General features: G+C 44.0%; 2 protein-coding genes across 4 annotated transcripts in view; both read left to right on the forward strand.

The window, feature by feature from the left end:
* The first annotated feature begins 87 nt into the window (after positions 1-87).
* Slc23a3 (solute carrier family 23 member 3) lies at positions 88-6,734 on the forward strand. 2 transcript variants are annotated; one of them, XM_042679213.1, is made up of 12 exons: positions 104-444; positions 585-742; positions 847-944; positions 1,155-1,228; positions 1,427-1,608; positions 2,143-2,266; positions 2,416-2,530; positions 3,624-3,877; positions 4,367-4,472; positions 4,705-4,872; positions 5,785-5,880; positions 5,968-6,734. In XM_042679213.1, exons 1-12 carry the CDS (start codon positions 277-279, stop codon positions 6,258-6,260), a joined length of 1,836 nt encoding a protein of 611 aa, XP_042535147.1. In that variant the 5' UTR covers positions 104-276; the 3' UTR covers positions 6,261-6,734. The 2 variants fall into 2 exon arrangements, with proteins under 2 accessions (XP_042535148.1, XP_042535147.1); XM_042679214.1 differs by lacking the exon at positions 3,624-3,877 and having other exon boundaries at positions 88-444; positions 2,174-2,266; positions 2,485-2,530.
* Positions 6,735-7,206: 472 nt separating this feature from the next.
* Nhej1 (non-homologous end joining factor 1) overlaps positions 7,207-27,166 on the forward strand; it is a 102,215-nt gene continuing 82,255 nt past the window's right edge. For both annotated transcript variants that reach the window (XM_042679103.1, XM_042679104.1), the window contains exons 1-5: positions 7,207-7,290; positions 10,955-11,131; positions 12,134-12,346; positions 20,239-20,377; positions 21,415-21,473. In XM_042679103.1, the coding sequence (XP_042535037.1) occupies positions 10,955-11,131; positions 12,134-12,346; positions 20,239-20,377; positions 21,415-21,473 (588 nt within the window). In that variant the 5' untranslated portion in view covers positions 7,207-7,290. The remainder of the gene's footprint in view (positions 7,291-10,954; positions 11,132-12,133; positions 12,347-20,238; positions 20,378-21,414; positions 21,474-27,166) is intronic.

The following is a 27,166-nucleotide window of genomic DNA, read 5'->3' on the forward strand; positions in this document are numbered from 1 at the left end:
GCCCTCGTTCCAGAGCCTGATCTAGGAATGAGATTTGGATGAAGATCCTTGGGGGGCGGGGTCCAGAACTCAGCTCCTCAGTTAATGGCTGATGGAATTTGCACAAGAGCTGGGCAAAGGTGAAAGGGCCATGTCCTGTCCCAAACCCTCATCTCTTCTCTCCGCTTCATTGACACTCCCACCCCTTCCCCACTCCAGGCAGCTAGCTTCACCAAACTCTGACCTCTTTATTTAACTCTAGTCCAAGGCAGCCAAACACAGCAAAGGCAGGGCGGCATGAACAGATCACCTCTCCATCCCATCCCACTCCTATCCATGGGCTCCCAGAATGCCCTGGCTCCCCTGCCACCATTGCTTCCTGCTTCCCAGAGCCCCTCCTCCCACTCTTGGGCTTTTCGATGGGGGCCTCCCACTTGGGGTCTCAGCTGTCTTCTCGCTCTGCAGGTAGGAGGTAGACATGCAGGAGTTGGTGCTGGTTGAAGGAGGGATGGGGGGCGGGGGTTAGAAGGAGTCCATGTGACATAAACTCTAGAAATAAGTATTTTCACCTATTCCTGAGCCCTTCCCTATTTCTCTTCTTGCAGCATTTCCTGGTCCTGGCCTCACTGCTCTGTGCCTCCCACCTGCTTCTGTTTCACAGTCTGTCCCCAGGAGGGCTCTCTTCCTCACCTGCTCTGCTCCTGGCCTCCAGCTTCTTTTCATGTGGTGTATCTACCATCCTGCAAACTTGGATAGGCAGCAGGTGAGGGAAACCCCCATCCCCTGGAGAGGGGTAGGGTCCTAGGAGAAGAAGAAACTATTTGCTGCCACACATTTCCAGAATTTCTGGGGCCACTGTTCCTACAGGCTGCCCCTTGTCCAGGCTCCATCCTTTGAGTTCCTTATTCCTGCTCTGGTGCTGACCACTCAGAAGTTACCTCTGGCTATCCACACCCCTGGGAACAGTGAGTATAGGAGGGACAAGGGAGGGAGGGATTGGGTGTTCCTGTAAGTATAGGTGGGGAGGGGGTGTTCAGGATTGTGGGTGGGCAGTGGTGTGACTTCCAGGCATTATAGGTATCTTGGGAACTATGCCAGGCATGAGTTAGAACTGAAGAGCAATAGGTCTCCATCCCATTTATCTTTCTCCTCTCTGTGCCCCAAATACCTCCCAGCCTCCCTCTCACTACACCTGTGCAGGTTACCTGGCTGCCATGGTCTGGAGCTCTGGAATACTTCTCTCCGAGAGGTGAATACTTGAAAATGGGAAGAAGGCTCGGGTGGTCCAGGCTTGGGAGACTCTTATTTCCATTATGCAAGCACCAAGAGGCTGTGAGGGAGGTTGTCTGGGCAGGGGACTTACCCTGAATTTAGTTAGGAAATCTAGTCTCAGGTCAACTTAACTGAGCAGAAAGTTTTCTATTCATCCTCTCCTCTCCTCTACCAGGTGTCGGGGGCAGTGTTCGTATCCGGGCTGTTGCAGGGCACACTAGGGCTGCTGGGGGCTCCTGGCCGTGTGTTCCCCTACTGTGGACCCCTGGTGCTGGCTCCTAGCCTGGTTGTGGCAGGGCTCTCTGTCCACAGGGAGGTGGCACAGTTCTGCTCTGCTCACTGGGGCCTGGCCTTGCTGTACGTGAGTTCTGAGAGGTGTGGGGTGGTGTCACAGGGGATGTGCAGATGTGGGGGAGGACAAAATTGCTGGCTTACTAGAGCTGGCAACCATCTGGACATTCTCTTTTTTTTGTTGGTCATGGGGCTTGAACTCTGGGCCTGGATGCTGTCCTTCAGCTCAAGGTTAGCACTCTACCCCTTAAGCCGCAGAGCCACTTCTGGTTTTCTGGTGGTTAGTTGGAGATAAGAGTCACATGGACTTTCCTGCCTGTACTGGCACACAATCCTCAGATCCCAGCCTCCTGAGTAGCTAGGATTACAGGCATGAGCCACCGATGTCCAGCTGACAGGGACACTTGAGATTTGAAAATTGAGGACTAGGACTTTCCTTGGTTCATCTGGACTCCCAGCATTCACAGTTTCTTACTATCTCCCAGGGTACCTTCTTACTCCGTTCCATGGGAAGTTCCTTCTTTGGTATTCTTTACGCTTCCATGTCCATCTTTCAGGATTCTGCTGCCTCTGGCTTCCAAAGCTCCTTTTCTCTCCTAGGCTTATCCTGATCATGGTGGTCTGTTCTCAGCACCTGGGTTCCTGCCAGGTGCCTCTGTGGCCCTGGAGGCCAGCTTCAGCTTCTTCAACTCACATTCATATCCCTGCCTTCCGGCTCCTCTCGGTAGGTGGGAAGCTGGGCAGTTGAAATTAGAAGGGCCAATCTTCAATGCTCCCTCAGTCCTCTAGTTTTGGTTTTCTGTCTATCCTACTAATCCTGGCTCTGAAGGCTTGGGGAGAGGGGCTCTTTTCGGTCTCAGTCTTGCCCCTTAGGTACTGCTCCCTGTGGCCTGTGTGTGGATCATCTCTGCCTTTCTGGATCTCAGCACTCTCCCCCTGAAGCCTTCAGCCCCTACCGAAGCACCATGGTTTTGGCTACCTCACCCGGGTAGGTTTTCTTCTAGGCTCCTGTTCTCTTGTTCAAATCAAGAGATCCATTTCTTTGAACTCAAGAGGATATGTCAACCTCAATCCTCATCAAAGGTTTTATTTGGGTCAGTGTTAAAGACACATCTGAAGTTTGGGCCAGTTCCACTGCTCACTCTTGATACTTCTTACCCAATTTGCACATTTATATTGCCACTTCTCATGGGCATTTCAGTTGTGGAACCTATACATAAGGATTGCCTTTGAGGAGTTGTATGTAAAATTTGCTTATTCATCACTTATTTATCACAGTTGTAGAGATCAATCTAGAACCTTGTGCATGCTAAGAAAGCATGCTTATTACCGAGCTGCAAGTGCAGTCTTTCACTATTGAATGCTAATTATGTGCTAGTATGTGGGAAGAGAAAAGTAATAGCCATGGCAGATGCAGCATTTGCCATCATGGAGATGTCAGCCTATTGGGTGACTATAGATACAAAGCAGATAGGCAGAGGATTAAATCTGAACTTGCTGTTTTGGAATAGCCACAACTGGCAAAAGCCAGCAGTGAGGAACTTGGCATCATCAGGGAGGCTGGGAAGGATATTTTTGATGGATGGTTATTCAGATGAAATATGAAAGATGAGATTCTTTCTACATAAGCAGAAAAAGCCAGAAGTGGTGCTGTGGCTCAAGTGCTGAAGAACCCAGGGACAGCGCCCAGGCCCAGAGTTCAGGCCCCATGGCCAGAAAAAAAAAAAAAGAAATATGAAAGATGAGTGGGAGTACTTGAACAGAAGACAGGAGAGAAGAGCATTCTAGGTAGAAGGAAGAGCATATGCAAAAACGTGTAGTAGCCAGGAACGCAGACAATCCTAGTCCAAAAAGCAAGACCAGTGTGTCTGGAGTGAGTGAAGTGGGATGGGGTATGGCAGGAAATAAGGCTGGGAAGAGAAGACCTTGTAAGCCATGGTGAAGGAATAGGTCTTTCTCTTTAGAGTTTAGTGGTTTCAAAGTCGTGGGGACATCTGGGATTCTTGTGACACAGCTGTTAGAGACAGAGAGATATCTAAAACTTGAGCCTGGCCTCAAGGTAGCTCCTTTTCCCTCTCCAGGTGAGTGGGACTGGCCCTTGTTGACACCCAGGGCTTTGGCTGCAGGCATCTCCATGGCTTTAGCAGCCTCCACTAGCTCCCTGGGCTGCTATGCCCTGTGTGGCCAGCTACTGCATTTGCCTCCTCCACCACCACATGCCTGCAGTCGAGGGCTGAGTCTGGAGGGCCTGGGCAGTATGCTGGCTGGGCTTCTGGGAAGCCCCATGGGCACTGCATCCAGCTTCCCTAATGTGGGCACAGTGAGTCTTTTCAAGGTATGTGGACATGGGATTAGAGTGGAGAACTGGAGATGGAGGAGGGGAAAAGGAACTCGTATTGACTAGTTGCCAGCTTTACCCAGCGTTTGTAAGGCAGTCCATACCTAGGATCTCACGTGGGCAAGGGTTTAGAAGTGGTAAGGGGCGAGGAGTGTGAAAAACAAAATCACCTCAAGTGTATCAGGTGCTTTGCCAAAGGCTAGGGTTCCAGGGAAGGATAAATTAGGTAAAGCCCTGCTTCACGGAAGGGACTTCACAGAGGGGGAAGGGAAAACATGGAAGATAATTTCACAGAGTGATAAGTGCTATTCAACAACAAAGCAATGGAATATTGGCTGAGCAAAGAAGCCTTTAGAGTAGCTAGGATATTTCCAGAAGGGTAACATTTAAGCATTTAAGTTGGTATCCAAATAATGAAGAACATGGAAGGCAAAGACTTGGTACAACCAAAAGATATGGCTGTTTTCTCGATTTTTCTTCACACAGGCTGGATCTCGGCAAGTGGCCTACATAGTAGGGTTGCTCTGCATGGGACTTGGGCTCTCTCCAGGGCTGGCTCAGCTACTCACCACCATCCCATTGCCTGTTCTTGGTGAGTGCTTATACTGAAACAGTTAACTGCGGGGCTGATGCCTTTTCTTTCTAAATATTCTCCCCGAATGAGAACATTAGAACATTGGCTAGCTTGCCCTCAGTGTCTCAGCCTGACCTCTTGGCTTCTTGCAGAATCACAAACAAACCTTTTGGTTATCTCTTCACCATGGTCTTCCCTGCAATACCGGGTGCTTTCTCCCTACTCCCTTGATTTCTTCCGTATGGGACAGGTGGTGTGCTGGGAGTGACTCAAGCTGTAGTTCTGTCTGCTGGATTCTCCAGCTTCCACCTGGCTGACATTGACTCTGGGCGGAATGTCTTCATTGTGGGCTTTTCCATCTTCATGGCTCTACTGCTGCCAAGGTGGCTCCGGGAAGCCCCAGTCTTACTCAACACAGGTGGGTGCAGTGGAGAGGGAAGGAGGAATTTTTCAGTAGCCAGCTTGAGGTTTCAGGGTGTCTAGACTTTTGGCCCCACACCCTATTTTGGGATTTGGGATAAAAAGTCCATCTGCTCATTAAAAAAATTATTAAGCATTATGTGGACCATTTGGGATATAAAGGTACCTCTTGGTATTATAGGCCAGTGAAAGAGGAAAGAGGAAGAAAAGTTTAGCTCAAAGGCTGTGGTGCTTCATTTGAAGTGATCGAATAGCATTGAGCTGGTCTTGAAGGATGGAAAGATTTAAATGTACTTGGCGAGAAGAAAGTCATTTTTGATAGAAGCAGCATCACAGACATAGAAGTAAGAAGTCATCGCTGGGAAGGTGGCTCAGTGGTAGAGTGCTTGCCTTGCATGCATGAGGCCCTGGGTTCAATTCCTTAGTACCACATAAGCAGAAAAAACTGGAAATGGCGCTGTGGCTCAAGTGGTAGAGCAGAGCGCTAGCTGAGGGACAGCGCCCAGGCCCAGAGTTCAGCCCCAACGACTGACAAAAAAAGAAAAAAAAATAATGTTGGAGTTTTTAATACCGACCAGAGAAAGGAAGCTTAGAATAGTCAAAGCCTATCTAGAGGGTGTATTGAGGCTCAGAAAATATAAGGTGTTGAGCAGAGATCTTATGGGAAGGACCTTAATGTGAGAAATGCAGAGCAGATAGACAAAAGATAAGGGAGGTAAAAGAATTCATGGAGATCTATTCTTAGTTCAAGAAATGCAGAGCAGATGGACAAAAGATAAGGGAGGTAAAATAATCCATGGAGATCTATTCTTAGTTCAAGACTTGAGTTTAGGTCTAGAAGGTTAAGACTCCTTGGCCTTGGACAACATTAAGATTCCAACATTAGAATTCTCACCCCAACCCTTCATAGGCTGGAGTCCCTTGGATGTGTTATTACGCTCCCTGCTGGCAGAGCCAATCTTCCTAGCAGGACTCTTGGGTTTCCTTTTAGAGAACACTATTTCTGGTAAGTTGAGGCCAAACCCTAGCAGACTGAAGAGTAGCAGTCATCACTCCCTAAAGGGGCAATGACTTACCAACCATTCTTTTTCAGGCACACGGCTTGAACGAGGCTTAAGTCAAGGATTGCCAACTTCTTTCACTGCCCAAGAGGCTGGAATGCCTCAGAAGTACAGAGAGAAGGCTGCTCAAGAGTATGGACTTCCTTTCACTATCCAAAACCTATGTTCCTGTATCCCTCCTTTCCTCCGATGCCTCTGCCCAATGCCTGAAGACCTTGGGGATGAGGAAGGAGGTCCCACTGAACCAGGAGAGGCAGCAGACTTGCTGCCTGGCTTTGAGGAGCCACCCCCTGCATCTAGCAGAGAAGGGATTAGGGTCCAGTAATTACTAGGGCTACTATTTCTGCCCTCATTACTTTAGCCTTAACTCCCAGCTTGATTGACAGTACATTTCCAGACTCTACTTCCTTCTAAGGGATGGAGGTAGTGTGATTGTGTGTACATGTAGTATGGGCCCACCTAGGGGGTCTCATTTCCCAACAGGACGAGTTCCTTTCCTTTTCTTAATTATATCTATGGGAAAGCAAGGGTCATGGTTAAGTGGGCCATGAATGAGTGAATGGATGAATGAATGAGAGTTTTGCCTGTGAACTATATCAATACCACTTGAACGCTAGCATTCACTTATTTATTGAGTGCCCTTTCTGTTCAAGGTCCTGCATCTACAGATATGGATGTGACAGGGTGCCTGCCCTGTCCAGGCATTTAGGATTTAAAAAGCCCTATGTAATTATTAACTAGAATGCAAAGCAGAAGGCAATTTGTAATAAAGATGGAAATAATGTTGTGGGAGCAAAAAGGAAGGAGTAATTCATTGTGACTGCTGATAGTGGGAAAGGCTTTATGAAAGCTGCAGTGGAGAGGGCGACCTTGGGTATTGGAAAGCAGATGGAGATTATTATTCGGTCCCAAGAATCCAGCTTTTACAAAAACATGAGTTGTACAAAAATGAGCTGTGAGGTTTCATGTTGTTCAGTGGTGATGAATCACGAGTACTTGAATGTGTGGAGGGAGAAATGAGGCAGAGGAGGAGTTCATATTATAGGACCTGAAAGACTGCTCTTTTAACAACTCCAGGAATGGTGAGGACCTCAGAGATTAGTGCAATTCAGCTCTCCATAACCAAAAACAAACACACAAACAAACGACCGGCAGGGGAGAGATTTGACAACTCCAAACCCAGGCTCTGGGTGCTCCCTGTTTAGTGAACCCGAAGCCCCGCCCCCGCCAGCCTGGGCCCCGCCCTGCCACAAGCCCCGCCTTCCCGCGTGGGGGGGCTCCACTCTAGGCCTTTCAGTTTGCGCGGGAGGGCAAGCCTGCTGCAAGGAGGGTGGGCACTTCGCCGGCCGCTGACGGTAGGTGGGATCGGGCTCCAATTGGGGCTAGGGTCTGGGCACGGCTGTGCGCCGAAGGGCTGCTTGGACCTGCTGGGTGGACCCCACACGGGCTCCTTCTCCCAGCAGGGACCGCGCGCAACCGGGGCTTTGGGCAGGTCTCCGTGAGTAGGAGGAGCCGCGCGTGCGCAGTCCGCCTCCGGCGGCTCGGTGGGGCTTGCTGGTCTTTCCTGGGGCTCTTGTTTTGGTTGGCCGTACGGTGTGGGGTTGGCTTTCTTATCTCTTGAAGGGTCTAGAGCCATGCCTCAGTACAGTCGGTGCTGTAGAAAGGGGCGAGGTGGAGGCGAACTGGACGTCAGGTGGCGCCTCTGGGCTGGGGCCGTGGTTGTGGGACCGAAGATTGACTCCCAGTGGACAGGGCGTGGCCCAGCCTGGATGGGCCCTAGAGCCCTGCCGCCCTCTGCAGGGCGTAGGAGGAACTACGCCGAACCACACCATTTAACCCCTCCCCCGCCCCCCCCCTTCCCCGGCCCCACGCCGCGCAGAAGGGCAAAATTTGGTTCAGGTAGCATTTCTTAGGGAGCCCGTCCTGGCTATTGCCTTTTCCAACTCTCTCGTACAGGAGTACCAAACAGGTGAATATGGTTAACGTGAATGTTAAAGGAGACTGGAATTTCGAGACTTCAGACTCACAGCCCTCCCCCATCCCGTCCCCAGTCCCGTAGATCAAACCCAGGATCTCATAACCGAACTAGCTGTGCCCTCTGCCCAGGCCTCAAACTGAACGGGCCAGCCGGGATCTGGTGTTGAATGTGTCAGATTGTGTAGTAGGGCCAATTGCCCCTAGCCACATTTTAAGCTCCTTCCTTCCCTGAAAGGAACAAAAACCATCAGCTTGAGGGTTCTCAACTTCTGGACTTAATAAAAGGAGTGACTAGGACGACAGACCCAATTTTGGTGACTCTTAGCATAAAGAAATTCCTGTAAGGGAAATTAAGGTCTTGGCAGCTTTATTTGCATTTGTGATCTTTGACAATGTGTAACTCCTGTCCAGTGAGAACCAGTCTAGTCATTCCCAAACCGCTTTGCCCTGTTGGAAACAGCACATGGGAAATGTGATGAAAATACCATTTCCAAATACAGGTTTTGAGGCTGCTGCAAATAACCACCATACATGCAGTCATGTGTCCCTTGAGATGGGAATGTTTTGGGAACTGCATTGTTAGGCGATTTCATCATTGTGTCAACACCATATCATACATATGTTAAATAAGATGGCAGTGATGTCACTAAGATATATGATCTCCTAGGACCACTGTCATGTGTACAGTCTGTCTGAGACCAAAATGTCATTATGTTGCAGGACTAAATAGCCTTATATTTCAGTTGTGCATTTAGAGTACAAATTAAGTAATGTCACAAGCCACACTTGGAAAACTCAGGAAGATTTAGACTGAGTTGAAAATGACTATTAATCAGACATTAATTAGACAACAAGGATTTTCATTATTATTATTATTATTATTGTATTCTAAGTTTCACCTCCTGGTACTTGCTGTTACTTTGTATCTATAGATATGAAAAATGAAGGAAGTTACATCCTTTTTTAAAAAAAATTTTTTGCCTGCTTACACAGGTTGAACTCTGGGCCTCTAATCACTCTACTTGTTTACTCCAGGACTGGCACTCTATCACTTGAGCCAGACTTTCAGTTACACATTTTTTTTTTTTTGGTTGGTCGTGGGGCTTGAGCCCTGGGCCTGGGCGCTGTCCCTCAGCTCTTCAGCTCAAGGATATTGCTCTACTACTTGAACCACAGAGCCACTTCCAGTTTTCTGGTGGTTTATTGGACATAAGAGTCACAGACTCATGCCCGGGCTGGTTTTGAACTGCGATCCTCAAATCTCAGCTTCCTAAGAAGCTAGGATTACAGGCGTGAGCCACTGGCACCAAGCATAAAATAATTTCTACTTATATAGTCATGTTATTCTAAATGACAGAGTTCATCTTTTTTTTTTTTTTTTTTTTTGGTCAGTTGTGGGGCTTGAACTCAGGGCTTGGGTGCTATCCCTGCACTCTTCAGCTCAAGGTGAGCGCTCTACCGCTTAAGTCACAGCTCCACTTCCAGTTTTCTAGTGGCTAATTGGAGATAAGAGTCTCATGGACTTTTCTGCCTGGGCTGGCTTTGAACTGTGATCCTCAGATCTCAGTCTCCTGAATAGCCTGAGCCACCTTTTTTTTTTTTTTTCAGTTTGGTCGTGGGGCTTGAACTCTGGGCCTAGGTATTGTCCTCAGTTCTTCAGCTCAAGGTTAGTGCTCTACCACTTGAGCCAAAGCGCCACTTCCCAGTTACACATTTTTGCTAGTCAACTGGAGATAAAGTCTTGGGAACTTTTTTTTTTTTTTGCCTGGGTTGGCTTCAAACTGTGATCTTCAGGTCTCAGCCTCCTGACACATAGGTCACTGATGGCATAAGTCACTGATGTCTGATGGTTATCATTTCTTTCTTTCTTTTAAGCCCACAGGAGAAGCAGCCATAGTTACTGAAAATCTACTAGGGTAAGACTGCTATGTTAATTATTGAGTCAGGAAAGAGAGTCTCTAGAACTTCAACCTATGCAGACGTGGTAGCTATGGCTGGGAGTGGGGATATTTGGGATTCTTTAAGTGAAAATGAAGTATCTTTTTCTCTTTAATAAGTCATGCTTTATAATCATGACTCTGTTCCTTTGTTTAAAGAAAATCTAGCTCTTTTGCTCCAAGACAGAGCTTATTGACTCTGTGTGCGTGTGTGTGTGTATGTGTGTGTGTGTGTGTGTGTGTGTGTGTGTGTGTGTGTGTGTGTGTGTGTGTGTATCATCGATCCCTTTAAGAATTTGAATATTGGGTTGGACGTGTGGCTTAGGTGGTAGAATATCAGCTGGTTAGCAAAAGCATCAGATCAGGAGTCCCACACTTTGACACAAAAAATGAATTTGATGATAGTCATGGACTCTTTCCATAAATGTATATACACACAAAATCTTCATAAAATTCCAGAAGATCACATTCATAGACTCTAGTTGAAGAATTGCTGTTTGAGGAACTTTTTATTTTTATGTTTTGCTGAGAGCTTCCAAAGCTTTGCTTTAAAATAACAATCAAATAATATGAATTTTCTGCCCCAATGTTTTTGACTTAGGGTGTTTTATAAGACAAAAACTATTTTTCTCTTCTGAAAGGTCTGGGAAAGAATAGCATTGTTATTTATTAGGGTTGGCTTGAAGGTGTGGCTCAGGTGGATAGAGTGCTAGCCAGAGAGCAGTTATCAGGTGGCAAGTTCAATTCCCTGTCTCAGACAAAAGAGAGAGGCGGGAAGGGAGAGGGATTAGGGCTGTGGTTAGGATTCAGTAAGAAGGGTTTGGGTTTCTACACTATGTTCTACATTATGCTAAGGCTTAAACATTATGGAAAAGAAATATTTTCTTCTCTCTAGGAACTTAATGTGGAAAAAAATTCTAAACAGATTTTAAGTAATCAAGGGGTAGTACAGTTGTTGCTCAGTTGGTTATATGGAAGAGAATATAAATCCATGTCTTCTGTTTTATTGAAGAGGGTTGATTTTAGTTGATATAGAGATATCTGCCTGTTGTCCTTGACTCTACCTACCCTGAAGTCACTGTGCTAAATTTGGACTTTCCTACAGATGGATGAGCTGGAGCAAGGCCTGTTGATGCAACCATGGGCATGGCTACAGCTTGCTGAGAACTCTCTCTTAGCCAAGGCTTATATCACAAAGAACGGCTATGCCTTGCTGGTTTCAGATCTTCAACAGGTGTGGCATGAGCAGGTGGACTGTAGTGTGGTCAGCCAGCGAGCCAAGGTAAACGTGAAGAGAAATAGTGCTTTTGCCTAGTGGGAGATTTGATGTGCACGTGTCTCTGTGTGTGTGTGTGTGTGTGTGTGTGTGTGTGTCCCCAGAGCCTGCGTGCTATTCCTTGCCTTTTTCACTCAAGGCTGGCACTGTACCACTTGAACCACACTCTACTTCCAGCTTTTTATTGGTTAGTTGAAGATAAGAGAGTCTGACAGACTTTTGTGGCTGGATGGCTTATGATCCTCAGATCTCAGCCTCCTAAGTGCTAGGAGTATAGGCATGATCCACCAGTGCCCAGCTTTGATTCCTTCCCGGTGAACAGCTAGCTTCATCACTTCTAGGTTGGCAAGGAAGACTGAATTTGGTTAAAACATATATAGCCTGTACATTGCTCATCGGAAATCCAAACTCTGAACCTTTTAGAGTTCTGCTAACTCAAAAAGTTTTGGATTTTGGAGCATTTGGGATTTTAGATTAGGATTACTCAATTGGTAAAGTCTATAATCCCAAATCCAAAACATCTGCAGTTTGAAACATGTCTGGTCCCAAGTATTTCAGACAAGAAATACTTAATCTGTCATGTCCTGTAGTCTAGCTGTAACAGTGGGATATTTGTGTGTGTGTGTGTGTCTATGTGTGTATGTGTGTGTGTGAGAAAGAGAGACAGAGACATAGAGAGAGAGAGAAAGAGACATAGAGAGAGAAAGAAAGAGAGATAGAGGAAAAGAGAGGCTATACAGGCTGCATGATAATGCATAACATGATCTATATTATATGATCTATACAGGCTTTCTGTAAATTGATCTTGACAAAGGCAAAAGCGTTGCATATGCCAGTTAATCTTTGTCACTCTTTTTGTTTCCTTCTCTCTTCTAGTGATGTTTTACCTTCTTTCTCCTTTTCTTCATTCCTTTTGTCTTCGTGTTAACAAGGGCTCTCATTTGCTGTTGCCTCAGAGGGAATCACTTCCTTTTCTGTTCTCACTGTGTACAACTGCCGTCTCTTTAGGAGCTGAACAAGCGCCTGACTGCTCCCCCGGCAGCTTTTCTCTGTCATTTGGATAATCTTCTTCGTCCATTGTTGAAAGCTGATACTCACCCTGGTGAAGCTACCTTCTCCTGTGATCGTGTAGCAGAGGCACTGATTTTGCGGGTTCGGAGTGAACTCTCTGGTCTTCCCTTCTATTGGCATTTCCACTGTGTTCAGGCTAGTCCTTCCTTGGTAAGTGTGTTTCAAACATGGGGTCTAAGTGGGGATACCAGCTGCCAGCTAGGCAGGTCCTTTAATAGTTGAGCTACTCTAACAGTTCCCTTTTTGTAGTGATTATTTATTTATATATTTATGTATGTATGTTTTGTCAGTAGTGGCCTGAACTCTGGGCCTGGGTGCTTGTCCCTCAGCTCTTCAGCTCAAGGCTAACACTCTACCACTTGAGCCATAGCGCCACTTCCGGCTTTTTCTGCTTATGTGGTGTTGAAGAATCAAACCCAGGGCCTCATACATGCAAGGCAAGCACTCTACCACCAAGCCACCTTCCCAGCCCCACAAAGAGGATTCTTGACTGGTTTATTCCTTGCAAAGGGAGCAGTTTCAATCTCCACACTTTATTGAGTGATTTTATTCCTTAATTTGGTCAACAGGAACATCTATGAACATTTATGAACATCTGTGTGTTTCATTATCGTATATGAACATTTCTGCACTCATTATTGAGTATCCTGACTTGAAATAATGTAGCCTTTAAAAAAAATTTATAATTAGAGAATAGACAGATTGAAGATAGGGTTAGTTCTTTCACTGAGATAGGCCCAGGATGGCTTGAGGATCAGAGGAAACCTTTTTTTTTTTTTTTAAATCGGTCCTAGGGCTCGAACTCTGGGCCTGGGCACTGTCCCTGAGCTCTTCAGCTCAAGGTGAATGTTATACCACTTAAGCCATAGCACCATTTCTGGTTTTCTGGTGGTTAATTTGGAGATAAGAGTCTCACAGACTTTCTTGCCCTGGCTGGCTTTGAGCCACGATTCTTAGACCTCAGCCTCCTGAGTAGCTAGGATTACAGGCGTGAGCCACCGGCACCTGGCTGGAAACCTCTTTAAAGAGAGGGTGTTGGAGACAGTTTTGATGATGAATAGGACCTAATTGGGAGGTAGAAGATCACAGTGTCTTCTCTCCTGTAGCTTCATGCTCCAAGAGCTTCTATTAGAAATCAAGAATTAGGTTTAGAATGAAATTATGTCATTTATAGGGAAATGGATGGACACAGAACAAATAATGCTAAGTGAGGCAAGCCAAGCTTTGAGAGACAAACTGCCTGTTTTTTCTCATATGTAGCAGGACACTAGGTATTCACACAAAAACAGTGAGACTAAAGGAAGATACTCTTAGGGGAGGAACCCAAGGGAGTAACAGCTGTGAAATCTAAACTACTCTTTATAAAAATGAGTTCCAGGAACTGGAAACTTTTTGTTGTTTGCTTTGCCTTTTTTTTTTGGGTCCGGTCGTGGGGCCTGAACTCTGGGCCTGGGTGCTGTCCCTCAGCTCTTCAGCTAAAGGCCAGCACTCTACCACTTGAGCCACAGCACCACTTCTGGCTTTTTTTTTCTGCTTATGTGGTGCTGAGGAATCGAACCCAGGGCCTCAAGCATGCAAGGCAAGTGCTCTACCACTGAGCCACCTTCCCAGCCCCTGTTTTGTTTTGTTTTGTTTGTTATTTGTTCTGTCTTTTGGTGGGGGGATGCGGGGGCTCAGAAATGGAGAGAAGGATGAACAAATGCAGGCATGTTACTTAGTAGACACTATGTGGAAAATGAAACTATGCAATTTGTGAGCAGTGATAGGAGAGGAAACTGGGGGAAGAAGGAAGGGGTGACATAGTCCAAAAAGAAATGTACTTATTACCTGACTTATGAAATGGTAACCCCTCTGTAGAACATCTTAATAATAACAATACAATTTTATTTAAAGAAAAATATAATTAGTATTCTGGACTAACAAACAGCCTTGTTTTCATCAGTAACACTTAGAGATCAAGGTCTTGGCGGAGGGGAAGTAGGGCTGGTGAGGATACTGGCTTATTAGCGTAGGGACCTGCAGAAAATGAGCATCATTTATTGACTAGCTTCTTTATCTCCCATAGGTGATAGGATTCTTTGGCACCAGTAGATGACTGAATGGAACAGAGCAAGCCATTTCATTTTGAGAAACTGTTAACTGATGTTTAGTTTTAATCTGAAGCCTAGTAAAGTTCGAGTTGAATGAAAAGAACTACTTTTCATTTATAATTGATTTTTTTCTTTTTTTGGTGGTGCTAAGGATCAATCCTGAGGTTTCATATTTGTTAGACAAACAGTTGAGTTACAACCCAAGCAAAGGATTTTTTTTTTCTTAAATATCTCATTGTGTTGCACATGCTGACTAGCTCCTGGGCCCAAGCAATCTTCTCATCTCAGTGTCCTGAGTAGCTGGGCCTAAATATGCACATAGCATGGTTCATTAATGAATTTCTAAAGCTTGTCCCACAGTGCCTAGCATATAGTAGTCACTCACATTCGTTCGTTTTAATTGAATTTCTTGAGCAATCTTCCACCCTGTTTTAGATATATATAGTTTTTCATTCAAAACCCTTATGACTTCTCCTGAGTGACACCAGAGGGCACTGCTTCCCCAATAATTCCTCAAATGTTCTGAGACCCAACTATCTGGGCGGCCTTAGGGAATCCCAAGTCATACCTGGTCTTATTTTGTTTACATAGTCCTACACTTTCAGAACAGTTTGATTGGGAAAGCATCTCCTTGGAAGCTAATGAGCCTAATATTTTCTTTTCCAAAGATTTGAATGGGCTGGGGTGTAGCTCTTGCTTAGCATGTACCAGGCGGGCCCTGGGTTTACCCCCAGTACTTGGGAAGACAAAAAGATGAAGTAAACAAGAGTTGTATAATCATATTATAATTGTTAGAAAATGTAAAGAAAAAGTAGCCATTATAGCACATTCCTCCATTTGAAGAACTCTAATAAGAAAAGTGTTTAGTGTAGGATGAGTTTTGGTTGACCACGAGAAGACGTTCGCTTTGAACAATTGATTGGCAATTGTAATTTCAGTTAAAATAAAATACTTACTGTTAAAAATAGTCTGTCATCCCAGGGAAACCCTCAAACCTGGGGAAGAAGTTGCAGCAGTGGATACTGGCGAGGATGTAGGTGGATACTATTTCAAGCTAGTGTGTGTGTCTATGAGGTCATGTGGTTCTAATTTTTGTGTATTACTCATTCTTGTGATAGTTTTCATTTACTTTTTTTTAATGGATAATTCATGCCAAGGGAAAACATTTCAAATAGCATTTAAAGGTATACAATGAAAAAAAAAAATTTCCTTTTTGTCTCTTTCTCCAGATCCTCATTTCCCTTATCTAAAGCAATCACTGATATCAGCTTCACTTGAATTCTATTTATTTTATTAATCTTAGTAAGTAGTTCAGACTAGCCATCCTCCTGCCTTAGCCACCTGGGTGCTGGAACTACAGTTGTATACCATTATGTTCAGCACCTAATATAATTCTTGATATTCTATATGTTGACTTTCAGATTTGTCACCACTTAGGCCATTCATTCCTAGAAGTCATATCCCAAGGTTCCTTTGTAGTAGGAAGAGCTTAGGCTTTGGACCCAGCAGACTTGAAAGTATAATTAACTTTGTTACCTTCAGGCTACTTATATTACCTTGGATGAGTACTGAAATTTTATTTTTATTTTGGGTCCGGTTGTGGGCCTGAACTCTGAGCCTGGGCGCTGCCCCTCAGCTCTTCAGTTCAAGGCTAGTGCTCTACCACTTGAGCCACAGTACCACTTCCGGCTTGTTTTTTTTTTTTTTTTGCTTATGGGTGCTGAGGAATCGAAGCCAGGGCCTCAAGCATGCAAGGCAAGCGCTTTACCACTGAGCCACCTTCCCAGCCGAGTACTGAAATTTTATGATGCAGGGTTTTTTGTTTGTTTGTGCTGGTCCTACAGCTTCAACTTGGGGCCTGGGTGCTGTCCTTGGACATTTTGCTCAAGGCTAGTGCTCTACTACTTGAGCCACAGCTCCACTTCTGGATTTTTGATGGTTAATTGGAGATGAGAGTCTCATAGACTTTCTTTCCCTGGGTTGGCTTTGAAACATGATCCTCAGGTCTCAGCCTCCTGAGTAGCCAAGATTATAGACATGAGCCACTGGTATCGGGCATGATTCAGTTAGAAATACTAATTATAATTTTACCATGGACTGTGAGGGTTAAATAAGAGAATATAGGTACTATTACTTTGGACTTACAGTGATCCAGTGAGAGCAGGCTATTCCCAGCCCATAGTTAGTTAGTTTGTTTCTCTCTTTCTTTCTCTCTCTCTCTTTCTCTCTTCCTCCCTCCTTCCCTCTCTCCCTTTCTCTTTCCTTCCTTTCCTTGAACTCTGGGCCTGGGCGCTTGTCCCTTAGCTCTTCAGCTCAAGACTAGTGCTCTACCTCTTGAACCACAGTGCCACTTCCAATTTTTTCTGTTTATGTGGTGCTGAGGAATTGAACCCAGGGCCTCATGTATGTGAGGCAAGCACTCTACCACTGAGCCACCTTCCCAGCCCTAGTTTTTCTTTTTGCAAAAGACAAGGCCTGTGAAAATAGTTGAGGTAAATCAATTTAAATATCGAAGTACTGGCACTGCTAGAACTAGAACCTAAGTTTTTGGTATTCTGTTACCTGCTTCATCAGCTACTTGATATGATTCATCTGGGGACAGCCTTTTCTTGTTAGCATTTACAAACATTTCTATTGGAAATTGGAAGACATTTTTTTTTCCTATAGGGAAGATTGGCAACTTCTATTTCTATATCCACCACACTTCCTGACCTCCCTGTCTGTGTGGAACTCTTGGAGGGTCCAGGTCTCAGAGCACATAGTAGGCTGGTTGAATTAACTTGGGAGTTGTATTTTTCATCTTTTGGTTCCTGTGAATCAAGGGAATATCTCTGTCCTCCTAAAGCACTGTATAATTTTTCCATGTTACCTGTGAGTCTACTTTGATCTATTTACTGAATTGTACTACTCTTATGGTTATTAGCATACATTTTCATGATTTTTTTTGTCAGTCCTGGGGCTTGTACCCTGGGCCTGGGTGCTATCCCTCAGCTCAAGGCTAGCGCTCTACCACTTAAGCCACAGTGCCACTTCCAGCTTTTCCTGCTTATGTGGTGCTGAGGAATTGAACCCAGAGCCTCATGCATGCAAGGCAAGCACTCTACCACTGATCCACCTTCCTAGCCTCATATTTTTGTGATTTGTATCTAGCACTCATCCAAGTCTGAGAACAGAGCAAGGCTATCTTATCTAAGGAAAACCATGAAATTAGTTATATCTCAGTAATTCAGCGTGGTATTACCCAATTGTATGAATTACTTGAGAAAGTGAAATATTACTGATAAAAAGCTCTGGGAGAGGCTATCTAAGCATTATGGTATATGATTTCAATTGCCTGATCTGGCATTGCATTTCATTAGATAAGGCATTAAACCCATTGGTGGCTTGTTTCTATAATTCTAGCTACTCAGGAGGATGAAATCTGAGGATCAAGGTTTGAAGCTAGCCCAGGCAGACTATGATCTCCAGTAAGCCAGCAAAAAGCAGTAGAGTACCAGTTTTGAATGGAAAAAGCTATAGTATGAGCTCTGAATTCAAGTCCTACTATCAGCAGGAAAAAAAATACATGACATTAGTTAAAAATTGTTCCTTGTCATATTTCATGCTGTATTTAGCACCTTCTCAGGCTGGTTAACTTTAGGAGTTTCTATTATTTCATGGGCTGGGAAGGTAGCTGAGTGGTAGATCACTTGCCTTGCATGCCTGAGGCCCTGGGTTCGATTCCTCAGCACCACATAAGCAAAAAGAAAAAAGAAAAAAAAAAGAGAGTTTCTATTATTTGAGTGGTACCACCAAATGATCAGTGTGTCTGCTTGATTAGCAATAGTAGTTATTTTCAGTTCAACTGACCAACTTTTCACTGACTATTACAATTATTCACAAGTGTTTTCTCCTACTGATTTAACTTGACCAGGACCAGACATGAAAAACAATTCCTAGGAAAGACATAACTCTTCATTAAAACTATACTTCAGTACTTCTTGGAGGCCTAAGTCTGTCCCAAGGACCTGAGCTAGAAGACAGTGCTAGGATGGGACAGTCTGTTTGACAGAAAGAACTGACATTGTCTGTAGTGGATTTGACTTCTGGAACTTCACTGCTGCTGCTACTAACCCTCCTCTCCCTATCCACCTCTTTTCATCATAATTTATCTACAACATATGTCACATTTTTAGTGGTAATTTTTACCTAGAAAACTAATGGAGATGAGGACTCAAGAGCCTGAAGAGTCTGGACTTTTGATTCTTACCTAGGTGACTCTTGTTTGTATATCTTTTGGTACATTTTGTTACTTTTTCCTTGGGGTATCTTGTCTATAAAGTGCTTATTTGGACTGGAGGTATGGCTCAAGTGGTAGAGCACCAGATGTAAGCAAGAAAGCCAAGCAAGGGTGCAAGGCTGTGAGGTCAAGCCCTTGTATTGGCATTTAAAAAAAAAAATGAAAGGGCCGGGTGCTGGTGGTTTGCACCTCTAATCCTAGCTACTCAGGAAGTTAAGCTCTGAAGAGTGTGGTGCAGAACTAGCCTGGGCAAGAAAGGCTGTGAGACGCTTATCTCCAATTAACCAGCAAAAAATTCAGAAGTGGAACTGTGGTACAAAATAGTAGAGTGCTAGTCTTGAGCACTGAAGCTCAGGTATAGCACTCAGACCATGTGTTCAAGCCCCAGGACCAGCAATAAACAAACAACAACAACAAACAACAAAAACAACCATTTCAAGGCTTGGAGACATTGTTCAAGTAGAGAGCATTTGCCTAGTAAGTGCAAGGCCCTGAGTTCAAACCCCAGTACCATCTCCCCCATAAAACAAAAAACAAAACAACAACAAAAAAACCCCAAACCCTAAAGTGCTCCTTTTTAGACCTGCGGCTGGGATTGATATGCTGTGGCTATCAAGCTATCTGGCTTGCCGCCCATTTTTGTGAAGTTATATTGAAGCACAGCCACTTCATTTGTTTATGTATTGTTTGTGGCTGCTTTTGTGTGCCACAACAGCAAAGTTGAGTAGTTATTGACTGCCTGGCTTTTACCAAAAAAAGCTTTCTGACCCCTGATCTAGTGTGCATTTCTTCATCTTAGTACCTCCTGAGGGGGAAGAGAAAGGAACTCAGATGACATTTTCTAGCCACAAATAGATTATTGATTTTAGGTAATTTTCTTTGGGAGGCTAATGGATACCTTGCATAGGTGAATTAAATGATTCTTCTATACAGCTATACATTATTATATGAGAGCTCACCCTTACTGCATTGTAATACAGCTATACTTGCATCTTTTATTTTTTTTTTTCTTTTTTAACCTCTTGTTAAAAGCAAGGTGTGTGTAGGGGGTGGGTTTATTTCTTCCTGTGCTAGTCTCTTGGTAATCGCTTGGCTTCTATTATAGCAATAACCTTAGGCTTTGCTGCATTTGTGGGAACAGGTTGAAACTCTGAACTTACTCTGGGCTACAGTCAGCCCTGAAATGGCTCTTAATAAATGTATGGATCTAATTTGAGCTTTAAAACTGTCTACTTTCTGTTGATGTATATCATCTGTTATACCCACCTATATGCTCTGTTGTAGACACACCCACTTTCTTGAGAGTTACTGGGATCTTCTGTTTTTATCTCAGCCTCTTCTAGGAGTTGACTCAGCACTTTTCTCAACTATATCACATCCTTTTAAGTCATATTTTTAGCTTATCTGTCCTTTTGTTATTCTCACACTTTGACAGAGTCCTTGATTTTTTTAGTGTATGTCTTTCTTTCTTTTTAAAATTTTTATTTGCTTGATCATTGGGCTTGAACTCAGGGCCTGGGCACTAGTATAGTTAATTGTTAATAATTGCTTGTCTATGAAACTATACTGTGAAAACATTCATTTCTCAATGTTTTTTAAGTACTCCTTAATTCAGTACTAGGGAGTACTTTGTAAGCATCTGTTGGCTAGTTGGTATTTCTTCTTCATCAAAGGTCTCCCAACATTTGATTCGTCCTCTGATGGGCATGAGTCTGGCATTGCAGGGCCACGTGAGGGAGCTAACAGCATTGCTTCGAATGAAAGACTTAGAGATCCAGGAGTACCAGGAGAGTGGGGCTACACTGAGCCGAGGTGAGTGACTATTCTTGGAAGAACTGGATGGGGAATAGTATAGCTATCCAAGGCTCTTAGAAAAGGGAAAGACTTATTTGTATTAGAAAAGTGTTTCTCAGCCAGGCGCTTGTGGCTCATGCCTGTAATCCTAGCTACTCAGAAGGCTGAGATCTGAGGATCGAGGTTCAAAGCCAGCCCGGGCAGGAAAGTCCATGAAACTCTTATCTCCAATAAACCTCGAGAAAACTGGAAGTGTCGCTGTAGCTCAAGTGGCAGAGCGCTAGCCTTGAGCTGAAGAGCTGAGGGGCAGTGCTCAGGCCCAGAGTTCAAGCCCCACGACCGACAAAAAAAAAGAAAGAAAGAGTTTCCCTAGGTCGGCACACCTGTAATTCTAGCTGCTTAAGAGGCTGAGATTAGAATCTCAGGCACCTAAGTAGAAAAGTTAAAAGACCTCATTTTTAATTAAGTGGTAGACCACCAGTGGAGCAACTATGCTGAGTAAATGTGAGGACCTGAATTCAAGCCCTGTTACCAGAAAAAGAAAAGAAATGAAATAAAGAATGCTTCCTTTAGGGTAGGTGCTGAGTACTGGACCAGTAACTGGGAATTTGATACTACATGCCACTTAGTACTTCATGTACCTGGCTGGAGCCCATGTGGTCAACAGAAACTATGACTGAGTCAATACATGACAAGCAAAGACTCTGGAAAGAGATAATAGGTATGCAAGATAGTACTACAGTAGTGTTGAACTGAGAGTTTAGGAAGCTGGAATAATTCAGAATAATAATTCAGAATAATTCTTGTCACAAAGACCAGGGTGAAACAGGAAGGTCTCCTAGACCAGGTGATGCCCCTGAATCTGCCTTTGTTGCTGATTGTCCTTTCCTTCTCCAGTTTGCTCACATACCCTCAACCCATTTTTCTTCCATCAGAATAGGGCTTTCTGAATGTCACATCTTTCTCCTCTTTGCTAAGGCCTAGGCTATGTTCTTTTCCATCTCACTGGTAGGAAATTCGACAGACTTATGTTTCTCTTTGTCTCTTAATTATAGGCCGATTGAAGACTGAGCCATTTGAAGAAAATTCTTTCTTGGAACAATTTATGGTAGAGGTAGGGTGTTTGTTATTTCCTTTCTCTTTTTACAAATTTGGGCACTCAAAGTGCTTAGGTGGTAACCTGAATTTTAGGTGTTAAATGGCATAGGTAATTGGAAAGCACTTTGCCTAAAAAGTTGCCTATGGATAGTTAGATACAATTTGAGTTGTATGTGAGGAAGATGGGGGAAAGAGCACAAAAGGTGAAAGTACACTAATTAGCATTCATAAAATATCTCTTTTAAAATATGGGGCATGGAGGATGGGAAGTGGGGTTCACTTTCTAATCTTGGAAAGCTTGATTGGCTAGTTGTTAAACTTCAGTTTGTTGAGCTCTGGGTTGTGGAGTGGGAGAGTAGTCATTGTTTCTCAACCAGCAGAAGAGGAAGGTAAAAATGCTCAGGGCTACCATTTGGGGACTGTCGTGTGGGCACAGCAGACTGTGGAAAATCACAGTGTTTATACAAGGAGACTGGCAAAGGAATGAATGGGGAGTAGATAATTGTGGCCTGTCAGAAGCTTCTGCCTAGGTTTCCCTTCTAAGGATTAAGCTTGGCCAAAAGAAATATCTCTTGAATGCCAAACAGTGGGAGTATTAATAATAGTGACCTTTGATAATATCAGTCAATATTGGTCTTTTCCTTTTCTAACTCTTCTGGGACTTATTGGTTATATAGTTGGTAGCTTAGTATTATTGTCCCATTTTTTTCTTTTTCTTTCTTTCTTTCTTTTTTTTTGGCCAGTTCTGGAGCTTGAACTCAGGATCTGGCCACTGTCCCTGAGCTTCTTTTGCTCGAGGCTAGCACTCTACCACTTAAGTCACAGCACTACTTCTGGCTTTTTCTGTTTATGCGATACTGAGGAATTGAACCCAAGCCTTCATGCATGCTAGGCAAGCACTCTACCACTAAGCCATATTCCCAGCCCCTTATTGTCCCATTTCTAATTATACACATTAACCAAGTTGACACTTTATAAGTAACTAATGCTAGTATAATATGATATATAGATTGTTAATATTTATGTTGCATCCTCCAGGCTAATTGTAAGTTTTCTGTGAACAAAAGACTGAGTTTCATACCTTTTTTAAAACCTGAAGTTAGCATTTTCCCCAGTGCTAGGCATAAAGCACGTATTCTTTTTTTTTTTTTTTTTTTGGTCCAGTCGTGGGGCCTGAACTCTGGGCCTGGGCGCTGTCCCTCAGCTCTTCAGCTCAAGGCTAGCGCTCTACAACTTGAGCCACAGCGCCACTTCCGGCTTTTTTCATTTTGCTTATGTGGTGCTGAGGAATCGAACCCAGGGCCTTGAGCATACAAGGCAAGCGCTCTACCACTGAGACACCTTCCCAGCCCCAAAGCAGGTATTCTTGATTTGGAATCTGCCTCTGTATATGGACTAAGGTTAATTCTTGCTGTTTTAACACGAAGAGCAAAGTGTGTGAGATGAGTGGCAAGTCCACATATGAAAGCAATTGCAACTCTAGGGAAGAAGGAAACATGCAGCTGAGCCCTGGAGCAGAGTAGCTCAGGTCTTCGTAGAGTAAGAGCTCATTAAACCTAAACACAGACACTTGCTAGGCCACTTTTTTTTTTTTTTTTTTGTCAGCCATGGGGCTTGAACTCTAGGCTTGGGTGCTGTCCCTGCACTCTTCAGCTCAAGGCGAGTGCTCTACCGCTTGACCCACAGCGCCACTTCCGGTTTTCTAGTGGTTTATTGGAGATGAGTCTCATGGACTTTCCTGCTTGGGCTGGCTTTGAACCGTGATCCTGAGATCTCTGCCTCCTGAGTAGCTAAGATTACAGGCATGAACCACTGGCGCCGGGCTGATATTAATTTTTTTTTTTTTTTTGGTCTGTCATGGGGCTTGACCTCTGGGCCTAGGTGCTGTCCCTCAGCTCTTCAGCTTAAGGCTAGTGCTCTACCACTTGAGCCACAGCGCCACTGCTAGGCCACTTTTCTTTCAGCCAGCTTCTCCTGTTTATAAGCGTGGGAGGGCTGTTAGTCCTCTCTGTTGATAATTACCTAGCTTGACCTACAGGCATTTTACTCTGTGCTTTATGCTTCAACCATAAGGAATGACTTTTAATTTTTCCAGATGCTATTTTCTCTTGCCTTTATGTCTTTTTATGCATTCTTCCCTTTAACTAGAATGCCTGATGCTCTGTCCTTATCTACCTTGTAAACTGCTAATCACCTTTAGCTTCTTTGAGAGACATTTATTCATGCCTATTACAGAACCTTGCTTTATAGTGCTATTTTATGACTTAAGACACTGTAATATACTGTTTATATATCTGTAAAACTGCAGCTTTTCTGTTTATTTATTTTTTTCTGTTTTAGTTGGTGTGAGGTTTGAACTCAGGGCTTCATACTTGCTACCACTGAGCCATGCCTCCAGATCTTTTTTTTTTTGTCAGTCATGGAGCTTGAACTCTGGACTTGAGTGCTGTCCCTCAGCTCTTCAGCTCAAGGCTAGTGCTCTATCACTTGAGCTACAGTGACACTTCCAGTTTTCTGGTGGTTTTTTGGAGATAAGAATTTCACAGGCTTTCCTGCCCAGGCTGGCTTTGAACTGCAATCCTCAGATCTTAGCCTTCTGAGTGGCATGAGCCACCGGCACCCGGCACCTCCAGATCTTTTTTATACTGGTTATTTTGAAATAGGGTCTTGCTTTTTGCCTAGGCATGTTCCTGGTTTGCACTATGCCTCTTTTATGCTTTTGATCATAGCTAGGATGATAGGTGTGTGTGCCATTGTGTTCAGCTTTTTCTGTTGAGGTGGAGTCTTCTAGTTTTTGCTGCTCAGGCTGGTCTGGAACTGCATTCCTCCTGATCTTAGCTTCCCACATAACTGGAATGACAGGCACTGCACCCAGCTATTGGTTGAGGAGTCTTGGGTGTATGCCCAGGCTGGCCTTTAACTTCAGTCCTTCTGATTTCAGCTTCCCAAGTAGCTAGGATTATAGGCATGAACCACCAATGCCCAGCTAAGAATATAACTTTCTCCTACACTGATCTCTGAACTCTGAAAGCAAGAATACATTTCTGTATCCCTAGTATGAATAATTGTACTTAAATGTAGTAGGTTCTCAAATAAGTTTGTGAGTGAATATTTTGATAAATACGAATGTGCCAGGAGATTTTGTGAAAATTGTGGCCATGTGGCCTGTGGGTTCAGTGTTGCTTCTTAGAGCTGTATTTAAGGATCTCAGTTATTTTGCAGCCTTGAACAAATCACTTCTCTAAGACTCACAATTTTCTCATTTGTAAAATTGAAGTATCATCTCTTTCATGCTGTTGGGGAGGGAGAGCCCTGTAGAATGGAATGAGAAAGCATGTAGAATCCAGGTGCTTGCCCAGAAAGGTTTTGGTGTTTTGGAACCAGCTACTTCAATAGTTCTTATGTTCTAGGTTCTCAATGGATCATAGCCAAGCCTTACAGACTTGGAGAATTTTATTATATATGGAAAGGATCAGAGAGATAGGTAGTTGTAACTTCCCATTAATTAATTAGTTTTTGGTGACATGGGTTTTAAACCCAAAGCCTCACACTTGCTAGGTAGTCACTCTACTAGTGTACTCTACCACTCTACCAGTGTACTTCTCCAGCCCTTAAACTTCCATTTTATAGATGTACAAATGAGCCTCAGAGAGGTTAAATGACTTAAGGTCTGTATGTTTATGACCTTACACATTTCTTGACTCCTAGTCTAGAAATAATTACTGTTTTGTTTTGCTACTTTAACTGGTTGTGCATACCAGTTATGAGAGACATAAGAGCTAGAGTAATGTAAATTCTTGTGACCTCTGGATTTACTGCACTGTCTTCAGAATGTCCTGTATAACTGGTACAACTGAAAGGTTTCCTACTGGACCTGTAGAGCTGTGGCTACTGTATCTTTGCAGTTACTGTGCCTGCCTGGGGTCCTAAAAACAGGACACAGGAGGGTCATGAGGTCACCCAAGACTGAACTGAAAGGATGTGCTATCAAAATAAGCAACACAGAATAGGAAGATAAACAAACCAGAGAGGCAGCTTGGGATAAAGGTGCAGAGAGGCCAGGCCAATGTCAGAGGGCCACGCAGTCAGTGACTGGGGTCATTTCTTTCTGTTCTCTTTGGGAATATTGCTAGGCAAGAAGCCATAGAGTTAAGGCACAGGAGCAGTAGGACAAAGATATTTCTAGGATACTAAAGTTAGGAAAATATTTCAGGATAAAACAGGAGTTACTTCTCCATACTTAGTCCTTTTGCCTTCTCTTCTTCTCCTGGGAGCCTTTCATTTTTTACTTCCAAGATACCCAAAGGAGCCAACTGATGGTGGCCTAAGTAAATAGAGAATATTTGCAGTGTCGATTCAAGTCAAGGTTGAGTGGGATGATTGTTGATGCGATCCTCATTTAGAGGAAGATCAGTATAGAGCTTGTCCCAGGACTAGAGGTGGAGAGACATTGTTAGGTGTGGAAGAATATTCAAGGAATTGAGGACTGTTGTATATGGCAGTAGGAACTGTGTTTAACCTGAGAGGGCTGGCTTAGTCTCCTCTTAGTCCAGTCCACTGGAGGGAGTGTCTTTCCCTGGTTCTGTCCATGCCTCTCTCTCTCCCTCCATCTGGTTGCTATCAGTTTGTGTGGCTGCTGGTGGGTTCCTTATTTATTTATCCCAGTGTAATGGGGTGAGGAGGGAGCTGGCCTGAGGCTGGCTTTCTGAGGTTATGCCACTGAGCCACAGGCGGTTTGCATGGGTGTGTGAGTCACTGAGGCTGCATGCTGCTCAAACCAGACTCGACCAGGCTCAGGGACAACAGGCAGCCTAAAATAGAGCCCCGCCCTCTGCAGCTGGCAACCTCTGGCTAGGAATCAGCCCTTAACACCAAAATCTGGACAGTGGCGTGAAGTTAGCTTCCTCTGGGGGGGGTGTGTTGGGGGGGGTCTTTTAGCAAACATAGAGATTTTGCAGTTCTCTCCTCTGTCTTCATACAAGGGTATTCAGCATTGCGACTACTCTGTTCACTATACTCTGAATTCTTGATAAAATTTAAATAATCTGTCCAGCATAAAATGTTCAACTAAGAAATTTTGGGGCTACAGTTAACATTGATTTCACACAGCACCCTAAATGTAGCCACGGTGGTTGTATTGTCTAGTTTTAGTTGTTGTCATCATCTATGTCTGTTTGCACTCTGATTCTAGAGCAGATACTTTATGCCCTGAAGAAGGTAGTCATTGCTGCTCTTATGAAGCTAGAGGTTTTTTTTTGTTTTTTTGTTTTTTAAATCAGAGTCACTTTGGGGGAGAGGGAGAGACCTTTAACCTAAAAGTCATTAACCTGTTAAGTTCATTTACAGAATATTCTACTTGGCTTCTTTGACTAGCTCTCCATCCTTTACCAGCCTCATGAGTGTTAGTGTGATCCAGGATTGTGCCCATGGTCCTCGTCTTTACTCTCCTTCATGCTGCATTGTCTCATGTAGACCCTAGTCTCAGCATCATTGGTGTACCACTGATTGCCAATTTTATGTCTCTACTGTGTTTGAGGCCCATATTTCCTTCTGTATCCTAAATATCTATCTGGATGTCCCACATATTCCACATCGTAAGCGTTCCAAAATGAATTATTTAGTTCTCTAAACCCATTTTTCTCCTTATATTCCTCATCTTGGGAAATTGTACTGTTAATCTTTCAGGTTTTGAATCTAGAAACTAGGGAG

Source organism: Dipodomys spectabilis, unplaced genomic scaffold (genome assembly GCF_019054845.1).
Source record: "Dipodomys spectabilis isolate Male_0828 unplaced genomic scaffold, ASM1905484v1 ptg000051l, whole genome shotgun sequence".
In the NCBI taxonomy this organism is placed as follows: domain Eukaryota; kingdom Metazoa; phylum Chordata; class Mammalia; order Rodentia; family Heteromyidae; genus Dipodomys; species Dipodomys spectabilis.